Source organism: Trichosurus vulpecula, chromosome 8 (genome assembly GCF_011100635.1).
Source record: "Trichosurus vulpecula isolate mTriVul1 chromosome 8, mTriVul1.pri, whole genome shotgun sequence".
NCBI lineage: Eukaryota > Metazoa > Chordata > Mammalia > Diprotodontia > Phalangeridae > Trichosurus > Trichosurus vulpecula.
The window spans coordinates 54202016-54220731 of NC_050580.1; the positions used below are offsets into that span (position 1 = coordinate 54202016).

Consider the following 18716-nt stretch of genomic DNA (forward strand, 5'->3'; position numbering starts at 1 on the left):
CTCCCTCAGTCTGCTTCCCTTTCAGGTCTGGAAAGCAGACACAGCTCAATCTCTGCACTGTCCGCCTCCAGCACAGCAGAGGGTTGAAACAGTTTGGGTTAGAGGTTATGTTGGCCTGGCTCTCTTGTTTTCTCTGTTTTGTTTTTCCTTTTAAAGCAATGCTGAGAAGGAGTTTATTTTTGCCCCAGGGGAGGAAAAGGATCCTGGGGATTCTGAAATCAGGTTGAAAATAGAAACAGCCCCTGGAGAAGGGGGCAGGAGTTTGGTCTGGGGGCAGGAAGATCACACAGAGGAGAAACTCCCCTCTGCCAGACCAACTTGCTAAACCTTCTTATAGAATTTTAAAACTGGCAGAAAGCTTGGGGATCAGCTAGAGCAGGGGTCCTTAACCTTTTGGGGGTCATGGAGCCCTAGCAAAGTCTATGGGCCCTGCCCCAGAATAAACAGAAAACATAAAATACCCAAGATCACAAAGGCATCCAAAGGTGAATGAAAATAAAGGTGTAATTTCTTCTCAGCCAAGTTCATGGACCTCCTGAATTCTATCCTTCAGGTTAAGAACATTTGATGTAGGGGTAGGGGGCAGCTAGGTGGCACATTGAGTAGAGCACCAGCCCTGGAGTCAGGAGGACCTGAGTTCAAATCTGACCTCAGACACATGACACACTTACTAGCTATGTGACTTTGGACAAGTCACTTAACCCCAATTGCCCTGCCTTACCCCCTCCAAAAAAAAAAAGAATGAAGGAAAAAGAAGAACATTTGATTTAGAAGGAGTACACTCTCATGTTTCCCCCCTTTTCTCCCTTGTTGACACCCCTTCCCTCCTTCACAGGGAAGGGGCTGTTCTCTCTTCCCTTTATACTTTGTTCTTAGCTCTTCCCAGAACTTCAATGATCACCCTATTCAAATTAATTCAGAAAAGATATCAAATCTGTGTATCCAGCCCTTACCTCTCTCCAAAGCTCCAGATCTCCACTTCCAACTGTACATCTGTACAGTTCTACATCCAGTACAGCCTGCACATCTCCACCTGGATCAATCATTCAATCAACAAACATTTATTAAGCACCTAGTATGTACCAGACACTAAGTTAGAGTTGGGAATACAAGTACAAAGAATGAAACATCAGGGGCTTACATTCTAACAGGAGAGACAATATGGACATAAATAAACATATATACAAAGTAATTGGATATAAGGCATTGTGGGAGGAGGGGCATTAGCAGTTGTGGGAGGCAGGGGGTGGGGGAAGTCAGGAAAAACTTCCTCTAGAAGGCAGTGCTTGAGCTGAATCCTGAAGGAAGAAAGGAATGGATTGCTGTCACCTCCCACTCAACATGTCCAAAACCAAATTCCTCATCTTCCCCATTCCTCTATTTTTGCCCATGACATCTCCATTTCCTCTATTACCTCGGAACCTGTCATCTTGGATTCCCCTCTCTCTCTTCCCCTCTACCCGACATCCAGTAAGTTACAAAAAGTCCCGTCATTACTACCTAAGCAGTCTCTTAGCATCTGTCCTCCTCACCATTTTTATCGCCACCCTCCTCAGTAGGAAGAGACCTCAGCGCTCCCCGGCCTAACTCATGCCTGAGCAACATCCATGACAAATCGTCATTGTACTTTTGCTTTAAAACCCCCAGGAAAGGGGAATCAACATCCTCCTGGGGATAGTCTATTCCTCTTTGGGACAGCTCTAAATATGTGGAAACCTCTCCTGTCTCTGTGCCAAAATCTAAATCTCTTACACCTTCCACCCAGTTCTGCCCCCTGGGGCCAAACTGAAAAAGTCTAGTCGCTTTTCCACAGGTCAGTTCCTCAAATACTTGAAGGAAACTATCTTGTTTCCCACCTCCCAAAGTTTCTCTTCTCTAGGTTAAACACTCCAAGTTCCTTCAGCCTGGCACGTAGTAGGTGCTTATAAATGCTTGTTGACTTCTTGGCTTGACCTCCCTATGATGTGATCTTGAGGTCCTTTGTCATCTGACTGCTTTCCTCTGGACATTTTAGTTTATCAATATCCTTTCTCTAGTGGAGCCTTCCCTGACAAGAGAGCCTCCCCACAAAATGTTCACTTTTCCTCTGAGCCTCCACTACACTTTCACATCCTATCTGTATTACAATCATTTGTATATGTAGCCTCATTTCTATTGTCATATGTAAGCCCTAGAGGGCAGAGACCATGGCTTGTTCTTTATATCAGTGGAATAGGTCTTTGCATGTTGTCAGTCCTCAATAAGCACCATTAGTGGATGGATGGATGGATGGATGGATGGATGGATGGATGGATGGGTGGATGGGTGGGTGGGTGAGTGGATGGATGGATGGGTGTGTGGGTGGATGGATGGATGGATGGGTGGGTGGATGGATGGATGGATGGATGGATGGATTGCTGGGTGGGTGGGTGGATGGATGGATGGATTGCTGGGTGGGTGGGTGGATGGATGGATGGGTGGGTGGATGGATGGATGAATCTAGTTCAGATTTCTAATTTTATAGATAGTACCCAGAAAGATTTCATGGTTTGCCTAGGTCTTCCTTATTCCTAGTCTAGTCATCTGTCCCCTTATACATCCTGCCTCAGCTCAAGTCAGGTCTCCACCACAGGGTGGATGTAAGGAAATCCCACTGAGCGAAATGATTATTCTTTTCTTACATTAATAACTAATTATTGAATTAGGACCAAAGTTTTTTCCTCTTTTCTACTTCCTCATCCAGAAATCAACTAATGTGGGAAATTTTGGGCAAAGACTTACTGAAGCTAAAATCTAATCAAAGACAGTAAAATAAGTTCTAAGTTTAGGCAAATGGGTGAATTCCTGCTCATTGTTTCCTCAGACAGGTCTGGGATAATGCAGATTCTCCCTTTTGTCCGACAGGTGATACTGAAATTGATAATAAGTCTCTTTGACCAAAACTTAGGTGATCCATGTCACATACCCCCAAGACCCTCATTAGAATGAGTCCACATCTCATTATAATATTCATTTTCTCATTAATTGTTAATCAATCAGAGTCAATTGCCACCCTCAGGAACACCCCCTTCCGAGGGCATATAAGCATTGAGTGAGTTCTATGAGGGGTCTTTGGTATTTGGGAGTGCCACTGACCTCTTTGATTAATAACATGCTAGTATTCTTAATAAAATGATTAATTACCCAGAAACTGTGTCTCTTAAACCTTTTAAACATCATACCACAGTGGGCTGGATGTAACAGAAAAAGAGACTATATCTCTAAACTAATCACCATTTGCTGTACTGGTAACAACCATACATCCACAGAAGATGGATTGAGTCATAACTCTTGCTGGGAATCATCTCTTTACTTGTCAATAGGTCACACATGATATCATAAAGCCCGGGTACAACTTGTTCCCATTTCCCAGGGTGTCACAAAAAGAGGAATGCACTTTTTCTCTAGGGAAATCTACTCTAGCTTTTGCCTCCCTTCTAAGGCAGAACAACATCTCCAAGAAATCTTCCTCCAATTAAAGCAGCCATAGGGACAGGAAGGATTGTCCTTCTTATGTGAGTCAGAAATGAGGACAGAGTTAGATTCATCTTATTCTTGACCCTACACTTAGAAATTGCTTGTCATGGGATCATAGATCCCAAATTGCACTTTAGAAGTCATCTAACCCATCCACTTCATTTGTTGTTGTTGCTCAGTCGTTTCAGTCATGTCTGACTCATGATGACTCCATTTGGGATTTGCTTGGCAAAGATACTAGAACGGTTTGCCATTTCCTTCTCCAGCTCATTTTACAGATGACAAAACTGAGGTAAAGAGGGTTAAGTGACTTGCCCAGAGTCACACAGCTAGTAAATATCTTTGTTTTTTACAGATGAGGAAACTGAGGTCCATGGAGGTTAAGTGATTTGCCCAGTGTCACACAGATAGTAAGACAAGATTTGATTCCCAGGTACTCCAATTTCAGAGCCAGAATGCTTTCCACTCTACCACACATGGTACTGAGTCAAATTGCTTTAAAAGAAAAAGGACACTATCAAAACACACCTGGCCACCCTACTGTAAAGGAAGCATGATACAGGTTAAAAAAAAACAACATTGGAGTAAATGGAATTTATAGATGCCACTCCCTGGACATTCTACCCCTCTTGGCACCTGCCATGCAACTATACCATTTTTTCTCTTCTTACTTGTCTATCCACCCTTCCCCTCATCCATACCAGGTTCCTTAACTGTGGGTACCCCCAGTACTCTGTGTTAGGTCCTCTTCTTTCTCCATCCTCTCTCTTAGGGATCCATCAGCAAATATGCGGTTAGTGATTATTTCAATGTAAATGACTCCCAGATCTATATATCCAGCTCTCCTGACCTCTGGTTCTGGATTACCAACCTCCTACTGGACATTTCCACCTGCATGCTCCATTCACTGGCTCTTGGGCTCACCATGTCCAAAAGGGCTTGCGCTCTCCCTCTCTCTCTCTCTCTCTCTCTCACCCTCTCTCTCTGTGTGAATGTGTGTGTGTCTCTGTCTTTTTCTCTCTCTCTTTCTCTCTGAGTGTGTGTGTGTGTGTCTGTCTTTGTCTCTCTCTGTCTCTCTGCCTCTCTCTCCACATATGTGTGTGTATTTATATATTATATTATATGAAAGTAAGCATACAGATATATATCTATATATTTACTTTTTCTTTTTTATCATAAACTTAGTAAACATAAACAAACCTGAACATTCCCATATGTGAAGAAAAACAAAGAAGGAAATTATATACAAAACTATGAACTTGTGTTATATACAATTTGTTGTTTTTTCCCACTGTGTACTGTTTGGTAGGGTTTGGCATAATTCAGATTTAACCCAGTAGCTTCAACTGCTCTGCTCATCTTTGTCTCCTTCTGAACTTCTGCTCTCTTCTGTGTATTTTTAAATGTTTCATTAGTGAGCTTTTCATTTTAGTATCACTATTACTACCCATTAATTTCCCTCAATTATCCCCCACCCAAAGAAAAGTTTCCCCATTCCCACCCTGCCCATTCAGGCTTGTAACAAATAAGCATAATCATGCAAAAGAAATCCACATGTTGGCTGTAGCCCAAAATGCCAGTGTCCCCCTGCACGTGTAGACCAGCACCCCAGTGCCAAAAGGTAGGAAAGCGCGTTTATTGCCGGTGCTCTAGATTTAGAATCAATCATTGCATCCATCAGCCTTCTTCGGTCTTTCCCAGATGTTTCTCTTTACTGTTATAGTCTCTGCAGAAATTGTTCTCTGGTCCCATTCACATCGCTCTCTGTCAGTATACAAGACCTCCCAAGTATTTTTGGAATTGTCCCTTTCATAATTTCTTCTGGTGAAATAAGAATTCACCGTATTCTTTTGCTGCACTAGAATTCGTTCAGCCAACACCATTTCTGTGTCTATAAAATGATGGGGTGGAACTGGATGACTGTTCACATTCCTTCTAGCTCTAAGTCCCATGTCCCTGTGAAATATCACCAAGGCAAGAAAATCCAGCCAGCTGTTTCTCTTCCTCACTCTCCGAGAAGCCACAGAAAACTCCCAAGCCATCCCTCGGCAATTTCTGGCAGGGCAAGGAGGTAGATGGGAAGGATCTACTCTGTTTCAATCAATTACATGGCTTCATAGTTTTATGACTAGAAGGCACATCTAGTACAACACCGTCATCTTACAGACGAGGAGAATGAGGCAAGAGAGGTGACTTGACCACAGTCACACTATTGCAAATGGCAGAACCAGAGCTTGATTGAAGGTCTCCCGGCTTCCCAGTCTTCGGGCATGTTCCCAACCATACTGAGAACCAAACAAAAAAGCCAGTGTGTTTTCTACACTAAAGATCCTATCCTGCTGGGAAAGTAGGAACTCATTCCTCCTTACTTCCCCCCAAACTTGCTCAGCACATGACCCTGGACTCCTAGGCGGTCTCCTTCTGAATGCTGCTTCCTGTGAGCTGGCTGATGGGGTGTTTCCAGAGGTATTGGGGAAATATCTCCCTAAGAAGTAACAACAGTCTCCAGGAGCCATGCTGTCACTGGTACTACCGGTGCTGTGTGCATGTACTAATGGGTTTCTATAGATTTCCTGCCAGGTGTCTCCAAATGCTGTTTTTAGCGGGAGATTTTGAGGAAAGTCAGTTGGACAGTCTTCTCAGAAGCAAAATACAGCTGTCTCTGTGCTTCCCCAAGACGGTTTGTAGATGGATAGACTTAACAGATGCATCCTCATGCAGTTCAGCACTGGGGGAAGCCCCTCCCCCCAGCAGGATGCCTTTACCCAAGGGTGACACCAAGAATGCTTGAACTAGGTGATATGGTGGGAAAAGCACCAGATTGGGGGTGAGGATAGACCTGGGTTCAAATCTCCCATTAAACACTTACTCATAAGATTAGAGCTAGCAGGGACCTCTAAAGTAGTTCTGTGACCATGTGCAACCTGATTTCTCTGAGCCTCAGTTTACTCCTCTGTAAAGTAAGGATAATACCTCACAAGATTGCAACAAAGAGTGAGTCAATGTCAGCAAGTCAGCAAGAATTTATTAAGCTCCTACTATGTGCTGGGCACTGTAAAAATGACATAATGTCTGTAAAGTACTTTGCAAATCTTAAAGCATGATATGGAAGGTTCCGCACCTCCTTGAGCAGAGCTGTTGTTACAGAAACGCCAACATTTGCACTCTCTCTGCCTTCCCACCTTCTCCCCTAGAATTATAGGCTGTCTCTACACCACTCCTGCCCTTCCCCTGACGTGATGATACCAGAAGCAGCCATCAGGGAGAGGAAAGATGTCTACACCCTAGCTCCAAGTGATGGCAACCAACAGCCAACCCATTAATAAATCTACAAGCATTTATATCAGGTTTCTACTAGGTGCCAGGCACTGCGCCAGGTGGTGGGAATAAAAGACAATAGTGAGACAATCCCTGCCCTAAAGCAGCTTATAGTCTATTGGGGGAGAATACAGCATATTCATAAATAAGTAAATACAAGGTATACAATAATAATAGCCAGCGTTTATATAGTGGTTTAAGGTTTGTAAAACACATATAGTGTAAAACACTATATGCATTCATTGAATCCTTACAACAACCCTGGGGGTAGGAACTATTATTATCATCTTGTTACAGATGAGGAAACTAAGGCAAGCAGAGGTTAGGTGACTTGCCCAGGGTCACACAGCTAGTAAATCTCTGAGGCAGAATTTGAACTTGGGTCTTTCTGATTCCAGCCTAGCACTCTGTCTACTCCTCTGCCTTCCTTTCTTTTTTGCCTTTGACTTCCATATGTACATGCCCCCTAATGAGACCTCTTTGTCAAAGAATGGTTTAGTAACTTTTCTTACATTTTCAAGTTGTTTTCCTGGACTGTTGGAACAAGTCACAGTTTCACCAATAGCATCTTAGTGTGTTCAGGCAAGTGTGGTCTGTTTTCACCCAGAGTTTAGTACTTCTCTCATTTGGGCTGTGAGCCCTCCAGGCAGGAATCATTTTCTCTCCTCCTTTTGGCAAGGCATGGCTGGTACTGGTGTTCAGTCAGTGCTAATTATACTATTAATAACCCTCTAAATGAGCCTGGTGCTGTTCTCAAGGACACCCAGACGTTCAAGTCAATGTCGTTTACTCTAACTTTTTTTAGGTGATCTTGAAATTGTAAACTTAAACCTGAACTTAGAAGATCATGAGAAAGTCAAAGCCACTATTGGTCAATGTCTTGGTTTCATGGCATGTTCATCATAGGACAAGTCTAGAGTGGAAGATGGTGGCCTTCTGTTCCCTCTCTTCTTCTACCATAGATCTAAACTTCTGAAAATTGGGACACTATCCCCTCAAGTCCCCAAGGGTCTCAGTCTCCATGCATGGTGCCACCACACCCTGCCCCACCCCACCCCCCAGCTCTTACCTGCAGCCCAGAAGCTGTGCTTAGTCCACATGGAACTAGGTCTAGAAAAGCTCTGGCCTTCCTGTGCTTACATTTTTCTAGCATTTTCTAGCATTCATCATTGAGCTGTTTTTAACACTTGGAAAGCTTACCTTCCCACAGGGTCTCTTCTCACTCTGTAGGCAAAGAGCCAATTATATTTCTTTGGAAAGGACAAAGAATCTCCTGCATTCCAGGAAAGTAGTAAAACATTCAAAACCCAGAAGGTTTCATTCATTCTCTTGCCTTGTTCTGCTCTTCATATCAACTCCTGAGGGAGGGCTTGAATTCCATTCCCTGACTCCTTCAAACCCCTTTTGTTGTTCTTTCTTAGTCCTTAAGTTCAGATGTTTCTACAATCTCTCTCTCTCTCTCTCTCTCTCTCTCTCTCTCTCTCTCTCTCTCTCTCTCTCTCCCCCCCCCCCTCCCTCTCCCTCTCTCCCTCTCTGTCTCTCTGTCTCTGTCTCTCTCTGTCTCTGTCTGTCTCTCTATCTGTCTCTGTCTCTATCTCTCTCTGTCTCTGTCTCTCTATCTCTCTCTGTCTTTCTGTCTCTGTCTCTGTCTCTGTCGCTCTCTGTCTCTCTCTGTCTCTGTCTCTCTCTGTCTCTCTGTCTCTGTCTCTCTCTCCTCCTCCTCCTCCTCTCCTCTCTCTCTCCTTTGCTCTCTCTCTCTTTCTCTCTCTCTATTTCTGTCTTTCCCGCTCCTACAATATCATTCACGTAGACTAGAGTACGCCTTCTGAGGAAGCTCCTTCTACCAGATCCACACCTGCTCTCCAATTTCAAGTCTCCAGATTTGCCCAGGTATACTAAGAGGTTAAGTGATTTGCCCAGAGTCACACAGTCAGTATGTGTTAGAGGCAGCAATTGCATCTTGGTCTTCCTAACTCACTCCACGAGGCTGTCCCCTCCCCTGTTTTAGACACAAGGAAATGCAGACTCAGAACAATGAGGTAACTGGTCAAAGTAGAAGTTACAAAGAGGTAAATGTAGAAAGTTAACTGCCTCTGAAGTCAGAGGACCTGGGTTCAAAACTATCTCTGATGCCTTTGTTACCTTGGGCAAGCTAAAAACTCTAGCCAGGTGATCTAGGCACTGGCTTCTTTGATGTTGCTCCCTCATGACACTCCACCTCCCAGTTCTCACCACCTTCACTGGCTAACCCCCTAGGCCAGGAATTCTCCCCCTCCTCATCTTTGCCTCTTCTATTCCCTGGCTGCCTTCAAGTATCATCTAAAATTTCACCGTCTGTAAGAAGCATTTCCAAATCCTCCTTAATCTTAGTGGCTTCCCTCTGAAGCTATCCCTAAGCTATACTGTATGTATCTTGTGTGGTTGATTGCATGTTATCTCCTTGTTGTGGAGTCATTTTTCAATCATGTCTGACTCTCATGATCCCATTTGGGGTTTTCTTGGCAAGGATACTGGAGAAGTTTTCCACTTTTTTCTGGGGCTCATTTCACAGATGAGGAAACTGAGGTAAACGGGGTGGAGTGACATGTCCAGGGTCACACAGGTAATAAGCATCTGAGGCCAGATTTGAACTTAGGAAGTTGAGTCCTCTTCACTTTAGGCCCGGGTCTCTATCCACTGTACCACCTACTTGCCCCAGGCCCTTGAGAACTGGGAATGTCATTTGCCTTTCTTTGTAATCTCAGTGCTCAACGTGGTGCCTCAATTAATAAATGCATATTGACCTATTGACCAAGGGTGGCTGAAAGGTAGAGGGGATTCTTATTCAGAGAGGGTTTGGATTAGATGGAATGCAATAGAAAAACGCTATTTGCAATTAAATGATACTATTTGCAAAGCACTACAGCGAAATACAAATTAAAAAGTGATACACATAAGAGTCTCTGCTCTCAAGGAGCTTCCATTCTAATTGGGGAAGACAGCGTTACATGGAAATGCCCTGTGGTCTTTAGGGAGTAGCAAGGACTGATGGCAAGGTCCTTAGGCTCCATTCTTGGAAAGGGGAGATCCTGGTCAGATCTGAGTGGGCAAAGTTTAAGTTGGCACCATTAGAAGATGAAAGAAAGGATCCCAGACTGGCCCAAGGGGTACTGCCCTCTAAGCAGGTGGGGTGTGACCTTAGATAGTTTCTGACACCTTCAAAGCCCGTTTCCATGACTCTGTTTGACCAGATTTATTTCTCCGTAAAGTTAGATTCCAGGGACCAGAAATATTGGGCTGTGTGAGCTGTGAGGATATTTGAACATGGAGGTTTGGGAGGAGTGGACACTATCCCTACAGAATGCGGAACTCTGTGTGAAATCTGGGCCATGGCCCCATGTCTCTGACCACCCACACACAGTTCTCCTTGCCTCTATACAAGAGGCACAAGATGAGGATTCAGAGACCTGCAGATTCTCAATTGAAGGAAGCTCAAATGGAGATGCTATGATAGGGACTCCCTCTTCCTTAGTCAATGGTTTCTAGAAAAGCCTCAGGGATCCTCTGGGGAAATAGCTGGTGTTGAAGGATCTGGAGCCCATAAAACACGTGCACAGGTGGAAGTGAATAGGATGCTTCCAGAAAAGAAGAACACCAGGGAGGGAAGCTTCTCTGGGAAGATTAGTTTTGCCTAAGGGAAATATGTTGCTGATGTAGGTTGTTAGAGGAAGTAATCATTTGTTCTTAGGAATATGCCCTTCTTGGTATAAAGATCATCAAGAAAGAAAGAACAACCACCACGATATGGACCATTCCAAATTATAGTCACCTTTTGAGAAAACAGCACTGTGAGCCAGCTCTCCAGATGTGCAGCACATCTGGGCTCTGCTGAGGACAGAGGCTGGGAGGCAGCTTCCTGGCCACGTCCTCAGCACTCACTCTCACTTCACAGACTTTCCGAGGTTACCAACGATCTCTTCAGTGCTCTTCCTCAAGCTCCATCCTCTTTGATCTCAGTAGCTTTGGAGGATGTTGACCGCCCCCTCTTCCTAGATGCTTTCTCCTTTTTGGCTTCCATTTCTCCTTTCCTGGTGCATCTAGGTGGAGTAGTGGGCAGGATGCTGGACTCTGAGTCAGGAAGTCCTGAGTTTGAATTCTGCCTTAGGTGCTTATTAGCCATGTAATTTTGGGCCAGTTGCTTAACCTTTCTTCAGCTTCAGTTTCTTCATGTATGAAATAAAGATAAAAGCAACAACATCACAAGGTTGTTGTGATGGATCACATGTGACAATGTAAGTAAAGTGGTTAGCAAACCTTTAACACTATATAAATTTTAGATATCATTATTCCTTAACATTGCCCTACTGAATGTCCTCTTAGCTGTCTCTTTAAAAAAAATTTTTTGGAAGCAGTCGGGGTTAAGTGACTTGCCCAGGGTCACACAGCCAACAAGTATAAGAGGCCACATTTGAAGTCGGGTCCTCCTGACTCCAGGGCCAGTGCTCTATCCACTGTGCCACCTAGCTGCCCCGTCTTACTTTTTTTTTTTTAAAGTGCTTTGTTGATTCTTTTAAAAACAAAAAGCCAACATTGCGTCTTCCAGTCAATCCTCAATAGAACCCATCCTTGGAACAGAAGTGGAGGTGAGCAAAACAGCCAGTGCATTGACTCCTCCTGCTTAGGTGCACACCTCTAATTCACCACCTCTCTGCTGAGAGGGCAAGCATGCTTCACTCCGAACAGAAGTGGAATGGAGGGCGTTGGGAAGCAGCCATCTTCCCGCTTACTGGAAGTCCTCAGCAAGCACTGAGTGGGCATTGGTCACACGGCTTCCGAGGAGGTGGCTCTACACGGGCTGAGTCATCCCTTCCAACTGGGAGACGAGGTGACTCTGTCATTTGGAATGGTCCGTGGCAGGCTTCGAGTGCGTGGGGAGATGGGATGCTCTTCCAGCTCTCTGGTTTTAGAGAGGTTTTGCCTTCAGAACTGGTTCGCTTTTTCCAAAAAATTATTGATTACTCTTGTTTTTACGTCACCATCATTTTCTAATCAATTCTTCCTCTCTCCTATACCCGTAAAGGCCTCTCTCATAAGAATAAAAAAGGAAGAGAGGAGGAAAAGGCAGTTCAGCAGGCTACGACAGCAAAACTAGATCAGTCAAATCTGACAGTATTCTGCTTCCATAGCCCCCCACCTCTACAAAGAAGGGAGGGGGAGGTGCATTCTCATGTCTCTTCTTCGGGGCAAAGCTTGGTCACTATAATTATATAGAGCCCAGTTTTGATACATTGTGGTTATTGTTCTTTTCATTTACATAATTGTACTCATTATGTACAATGGGGCAGCTTGGTGGTACAATGGATAGAGCTCTGGGCCTGGAGTCAGGAAGACCAGAAGTTCAAATCCAGTCTCAGACACTTACTGGCAGTGTGACCCTGGGCAAGTCACTTATCCCCTATTTGCCTCAGTTTCCTCCTCTGTATACTGGAAATCTGTATACTGTATACTGGGGCATACTGGAAAAGGAAATGGCAAACCACTCCAGTATCTTTGCCAAGAAGACCCCATGGACAAGAGTCCATGGGATCACATAGAGTTGGATACAACTGAATGAACAACAACTCATGGTATATATTGCTTTCCCATTTTTGCTTATTTCATTTTGCATCAGTTCATAAAAATCTTTCCATGCCTCCTAATAGTCTCCATAGTCATTATTTTTTATGGCACAGTAGTACCATCACATTCATCTACCACTGCTGGTTTGGCTATTCCCTAAATCACTGGACACCCTCACCTTTCTCCCATTCTTTGCTACTACGGTATACACTGCTAGGAATATTTTGGCTTTCCTGGGGCCTTTCTTTCTATCTTTGACCTCCTTGGATTACATGCCTAGATCGTGAAGTTTTCTTTGAAACATAAAAAAAATGATGTGACGTCTATTCATGGTTCAATAAAAATCATATTTCAGTTCAATCCAGTTTCAGATTCCAGCCAGTCCATGTCATTCACTTTGGTTTGGGGCTCACTTTGCTATAGGTTTCCATGAATAGGGGCTGTAGTTATTTTTTCTACTTAATAGTATTTTATTTTTTTCCAATTACATGTAAAGATAGTTTTCATCCTTCACTTTTATAAGATTTTGAGTTCCAATTTTTTTCTCCCTCCCCCCTCCCCAAGACAGTGTTCAATCTGATACAGGCTAAACATGTATAATCATATTAAACATATCTCCACATTAGTCATGTTGTGAAAGAAGAATCAGAACAAAAGGGGGAAACCACAAGAAAGAAAAACAGAGAGAAAATAGTATGCTTCGATCTGCATTCAGACTCCGTAGTTCTTTCTCTGGATGTGGATAGCATTTACCATCATGAGTCTTTTGGAATTGTCTTGGATCATTGTATTGCTGAGAACTAAGTCTATCAAAGTTGGTCATCATACAATGTTGCTGTTACTTTGTACAGTGTTCTCCTGGTTCTACTCATTTCACTCAGCATCAGTTCATGTAAGTCTTTCCAGGTATTTTCTGAAATCCATAGGGGCTATAGTTATGTTAAAACCCTGGAAGGATGGGATCCTGCATCTACTGGCTCCAATATCCTTTTTTTCCTTCCTTCAAAATGTAAGATGTTTAGCTGGCATCATTTTTCTCTTTCTGCAGGACGTGGGTGTCCTCCACCTGATGACAAGATCAAAGATGCGGTCCAGCTAACTACCCGAGGTTAGGGGCTGGACAGCTTGTTGGGAGGGGAAGGAGCTCCCAGAGCCCCTCCCTCCCTTTCCCCAATCAATCCCCATGGAAAGAGGACATTCTTGGCCTCAGGATACTCGGGACCTTCTACACAGCCTGAGAATGAGGAGCAAATATGCTCTTTTCCTGCTGTTTGTGGTTATTGTTTTTGTCTTCATTGAGAAAGAAAATAAAATCATATCAAGGTAAGAAATGGAACCATTATTCCTTATTTTCATAAACTCCTTCATTCATTGAACAAAAGTGCCTACTGTGTATGAAATATTATGTAAGGCACTGGGGCCCATGCAGGATTTGGATAAGACATTATCACTGCCCTCACAGAGCTTGTAATTTAGTAGGAAGAGGAGGCAAAACAATGACAGAAAAACCCTTTCAACCTCATTTCGTTCATTTGTCCATCCATCCATCCATCCATCCATCCATCCATCCATCCATCCTTCTATCTAGCTAGCTAGCTAGCTAGCTATCAGTTGACCTGTTGTTTCATTGGTATAGGGAACTCCCAATGAGGAAACTCCTACCAAAGTAGATTGGCACCTGCTCCATTACTTGGGGACCAAAAACCAAATACTATACATATTTATTGTTAGAGTTTTCTTTTTCTTTTTTTCCAATTGGTTGAAGGGGAGGTTGGAAGGAGGAAACAAATTGTTTAATGATGGGGGGGGATTTAATTTTTTAAAAATGGCACCTCTGCTACTAACTTTTATTTTACTGGGGGGCGGGGAGGGAAAGCAATCAGAGTTAAGTGATTTGCCCAGGGTTACACAGTTAGTAAGTGTCTGAGGGAACATTTGAACTCAGGTCCTCTTGACTCCAGGGTCAGTGCTCTCTCCCCTTCACCACCCAGCTTTCCCTGCTACTAACTTTTATCTGTATGAACCTGGGTAAATTACTAGACCTTGCTGGTCTTCGCTTTCTTCCTCTGTCAAATGGAGAGTTTGAACAGCCCTAACATCCTCAGATCCTATTTGCCTTAGTCAGGGATTGAACCAGACTAGAGAAAATTGCTCCAAGGAGGTTTCCTGAAGGAAAAGGCTGCCTGCATAGACACTAACCCTAGCAGTGATGTCATTTTAGAAAGAATTATTTAATATTCGTAAAGTGCTTTGCAAACCTTAAAATGCTATGTGAATTCCAGCTGCTATCATTGTTTTCCTCTGTGCGCACAGGGTCTCCGACAAGCTGAAGCAAATCCCACAATCCCTAATGGACGCCAACAGCACCGACCCAGCCCTGATCCTTTCAGACAATGCTTCCCTCCTATCCCTGAGTGAACTGGACTCTTCCTTCTCCCAGCTCCAGGAGCGGCTCCGTAACATCACCCTGCAGCTGGGCGAGGAGCCCGAGGAGCTGCCCCTGGGCCCAAGACGGCACGTGCTTCTGATGGCCACCACCAGGACAGGCTCCTCCTTCGTGGGCGAGTTCTTTAACCAGCAGGGAAACATCTTCTACCTCTTCGAGCCTCTGTGGCACATCGAACGGACAGTGACCTTCGAACCTGGGGGAGCCAATGCCGCTGGCTCCGCCCTGGTCTACCGGGACGTGCTGAAGCAGCTGTTCCTCTGCGACCTCTACATCCTGGAGCACTTCATCACGCCTCTTCCCGAGGACCACTTGACTCAATTCATGTTCCGGAGAGGGTCCAGCCGCTCGCTCTGCGAAGAGCCTGTCTGCACGCCCTTTGTCAAGAAGGTCTTTGAGAAGTACCATTGTAAGAACCGCCGCTGCGGCCCCCTCAACTTAACCCTGGCCGCGGACGCCTGCCAGCGCAAAGAGCACATGGCCCTCAAAGCGGTGCGCATCCGGCAGCTGGAGTTCCTTCGCCCGCTCGTAGAAGACCCCCGCCTGGACATGCGGATCATCCAGCTAGTACGGGACCCCCGGGCGGTGCAGGCGTCCCGCATGGTGGCCTTCTCTGGCAAGTACGAGACCTGGAAGAAGTGGGTGGCGGAAGGGGAGGCCCGTCTGCGGGAGGACGAGGTCCAGAGGCTTCGGGGTAACTGCGAGAGCATCCGCCTCTCCGCCGAGCTGGGCCTGAGCCAGCCCTCCTGGCTCCGGGGCCGCTACATGCTGGTCCGCTATGAGGACGTGGCCCGCCTGCCTCTGCAGAAGGCCCGGGAGATGTACCGCTTTGCGGGCATCACCCTCACCCCGCAGGTGGAAGATTGGATCCGTAAGAACACCCAAGCCCCACGGGACAGCAGCGGCATCTACTCTACCCAGAAGAACTCCTCAGAGCAGTTTGACAAGTGGCGCTTCAGCATCCCCTTCAAGCTGGCGCAGGTGGTACAGGGGGCCTGCGGCCCCGCCATGGAGCTCTTTGGCTACAAGCTGGCCCCTGATCCAGCCACCCTCACCAATCGCTCCATCAGCCTGCTGGAGGACCGGGGCACCTTCTGGGTGACGTAATGGCTGAAGGGGGACTGGATCCTTAGCCACGACCCCCACCCTCAGCCCAATGACCTCCTACTGATGTCAACTGCCAAATTGCAATGCGACAGATAAGTCAGAGCAACGACACCGAGCCTGAAGAGGGTGGGGATGTGGTGGCCAGGGTCATCCAGTAAGAAGTTAAATGAGCCAGGCATGTCCTTCTTGCTAGAGAAGTAGGCCTTATCCCCACTCCACCCCACCCCCATTTATCTCTTCCCTCCTTATCCTCTTGCCACCAAGCTTTCCTAGGACAGAAAGAGACCAGGGCAGGTTCCTGACCCGCTTCTGGGACTTTCAAACCTCCATCTGACAAAGATGAATTCTCCCCCGGGGGCTTGAGGCTAGACTGGGCCTGTGGATGACTTCATTTCACCCTCTGACAGCACACTCTGCCTCAGTGCCCTCCTCCCATCTCCATCCAAGCCTGCCTGGTCCCTGCAGGGTACTTCTGTACTAAACACCCAAAGAGAGTCCTCTCATTATTTTTATTATAATTGTTGCTGAAGATGGACCTGGAGGTGAGAGAGATTCATGGCCTGGGTCATCAGCCTGCCTGGGATGATAAGACTGACCAGAGGGCCTCATTTAAAATGGCAAACTTCCAGCCCGGAGTGAGGCCCCTGCCTGTTTCTGGTTCTCACTACTACCTCCTTTTATCTCTAAGCTTCCTCACTTTTGTGGCAGATGGGCTGCATTAAACTGGCCTTTGACCAACCCTTATACAACTTATTTATGATACCCCATCCCGCCCCCAAGGGCCCTATCCAAAGTCATTTGGCTCCAACAGAGCCACTCTCTCCTTGTGGGCTGCCCAGGTCTCCCTCTGGAAGGCATGATCAAAGCTTGGCCTGGGGGACAGATAAAGGGCCCCTTTGGTTGGCTGGCTGGTTGGGGGAGGGGATTTAGAGCTGAAGTTGGAACAGTGCCTAGGGAAGATTCAGGGGGGAAGGGGGAACAGGAGAGCCCAGAATCCCTATTCCTCTCCAGAAGACACTGGTTCCTTTCCCACCCCTTCTTCAGACCACAAATTAGCCACCAAGGTGACAAACCAGTGTCTCAAAGCCCTCCTCTCCCACCTCCTTGAGGTTTTTGGGGAGAAAAACTGTTTAACTTGATAGGGGACCATTATTTGGGGCTTTAAAGTTATTTATGGCTTGGTTTCCTCCTTTGTTTTTCTTTCAGCAGTAAGTGTTGCTTGGAGGTTGTTAGTAGAGAAGGCAGTTGGGGCCTTGAGGGAGACTGAAGGAACCAAAGGCTGGGGTTTCCCCTTAGCCCAGGAGCAGGAACCGTTGCTACAGGGGGGTCCCTAGAAACAAAATGAGGCAGCTGGAGTCAATTTGAATCTGCTCAGCCCTACCTCCCCTCCCACCACCAGCCCTGCTTTTCAGGAGACTTGTCTTTATCACTCCTTTTGTTTTCCAGGGTCATGGGGTGCTTCCCCTTCACCTAAGAGAGCCACCCTGGCCTCAGAATGCTGTCACCATGTGCATATTTTGCTTCTAAAGACAACGTCCAGTGACAAGATCCCCCTCTCCCCTAGGCCATGACCTAGAAATTAACACTTAAAATGCAGTTGTCCCACACAGTTAATTAATTCTACCAGCATTTATTAAAGTGCCTTCAAGTTACCAAAGCTCTGTAGCAGGGACTGGGCATCCAAAGACAAAGACCAAGAAAACAGTGCCTGCCCTCCAGGAGCTTACATTCTCCTGGGCAATTCAGCATATACAAGTGAGAGTTACACATCCGGTCATCCCAGTCAGGCCAGCATATTTGGTGAGAGAAGGGTGACCTTCTATTTAGGGACTGGTCATAGCTCAGGGGAACAGGGAAAAAATTCCTAAAGGCAGCCAAGATACAGAGTGTCCAGAACCGTGATGGATTCATCCTTGGTTTGGGGGCTATTTCCCTTGGAGGGAGCTGTAGTCATGCATGGATGGTTCCGTTCTTGATTTCATATTCCATGTATGGGCAGTGTAAGAATGTGTCTCTAACACCCTCCCCCAACAGAGAAATCTTCAGCTTGAACAAACCGGACTGAGACTCAGAGAACCCAATAGCGCTGTCTGGGAGCCTCTCCCCACATCCAGATGAGGTGTTGCTGAAGACATTTCTGGCAGGTCCAGAAATGGGTTTTTCCTAACAAGGAGACTACTTTCCCCCTCCTCCCTGTCCCCATGCCTCCTTTACCTCCTGGTTCCCCAGAATGGGAAGCTACCAGCTCCAGCTAGTACCTTGATAACAAACATCGAGTAGTGATGGGGAAACCGTTACCTCCACTCCCAGTGTTGCTCTCTGAGGGCCTGGTCTTGCACATGCCACAGGCTCACTGCTCCCCACACCGCCATGTCCCCTCCTCCCATCAGAGATTTTTGGAGAACTCTATTGAAAATGAACTTGGGAGGGGAGGGTTTCCTGTCTTTGGAATATTGTTCACTGCAAATTGAATTAATTTATTTATTTTGTGAAAAGATGAAAAATAAAAGATAGTTTATTTGCAGGGAGTCTGTGTTATATATACAAATACACTGAAAAATGAGAGAGAGAGAGAGAGAGAGAGAGAGAGAGAGAGAGAGAGAGAGAGAGAGAGAGAGAGAAATGCTCATAGTTAAAAAAATAGAAATAAGGAAGATGCCAGGAGCTGTTGGTCTAGGATGAGTCCCTGATGATGAGTCCCAGGATGAGCTTTTATTAGGAAAAGCTCCATAGTTATTCTTCTGTACAACCA

At 45.7% G+C, this 18716-nt stretch overlaps 1 protein-coding gene across 2 annotated transcripts in view; it reads left to right on the forward strand.

Annotated features, from left to right (window-relative positions):
* The window catches only part of CHST3 (carbohydrate sulfotransferase 3), a 57745-nt gene extending 39257 nt beyond the window's left edge, over positions 1 to 18488 (forward strand). For both annotated transcript variants that reach the window (XM_036737064.1, XM_036737065.1), the window contains exons 3-4: positions 13460 to 13734; positions 14725 to 18488. In XM_036737064.1, the coding sequence (XP_036592959.1) occupies positions 13595 to 13734; positions 14725 to 15964 (1380 nt within the window). In that variant the 5' untranslated portion in view covers positions 13460 to 13594 and the 3' untranslated portion in view covers positions 15965 to 18488. The remainder of the gene's footprint in view (positions 1 to 13459; positions 13735 to 14724) is intronic.
* Positions 18489 to 18716: the final 228 nt, after the last annotated feature.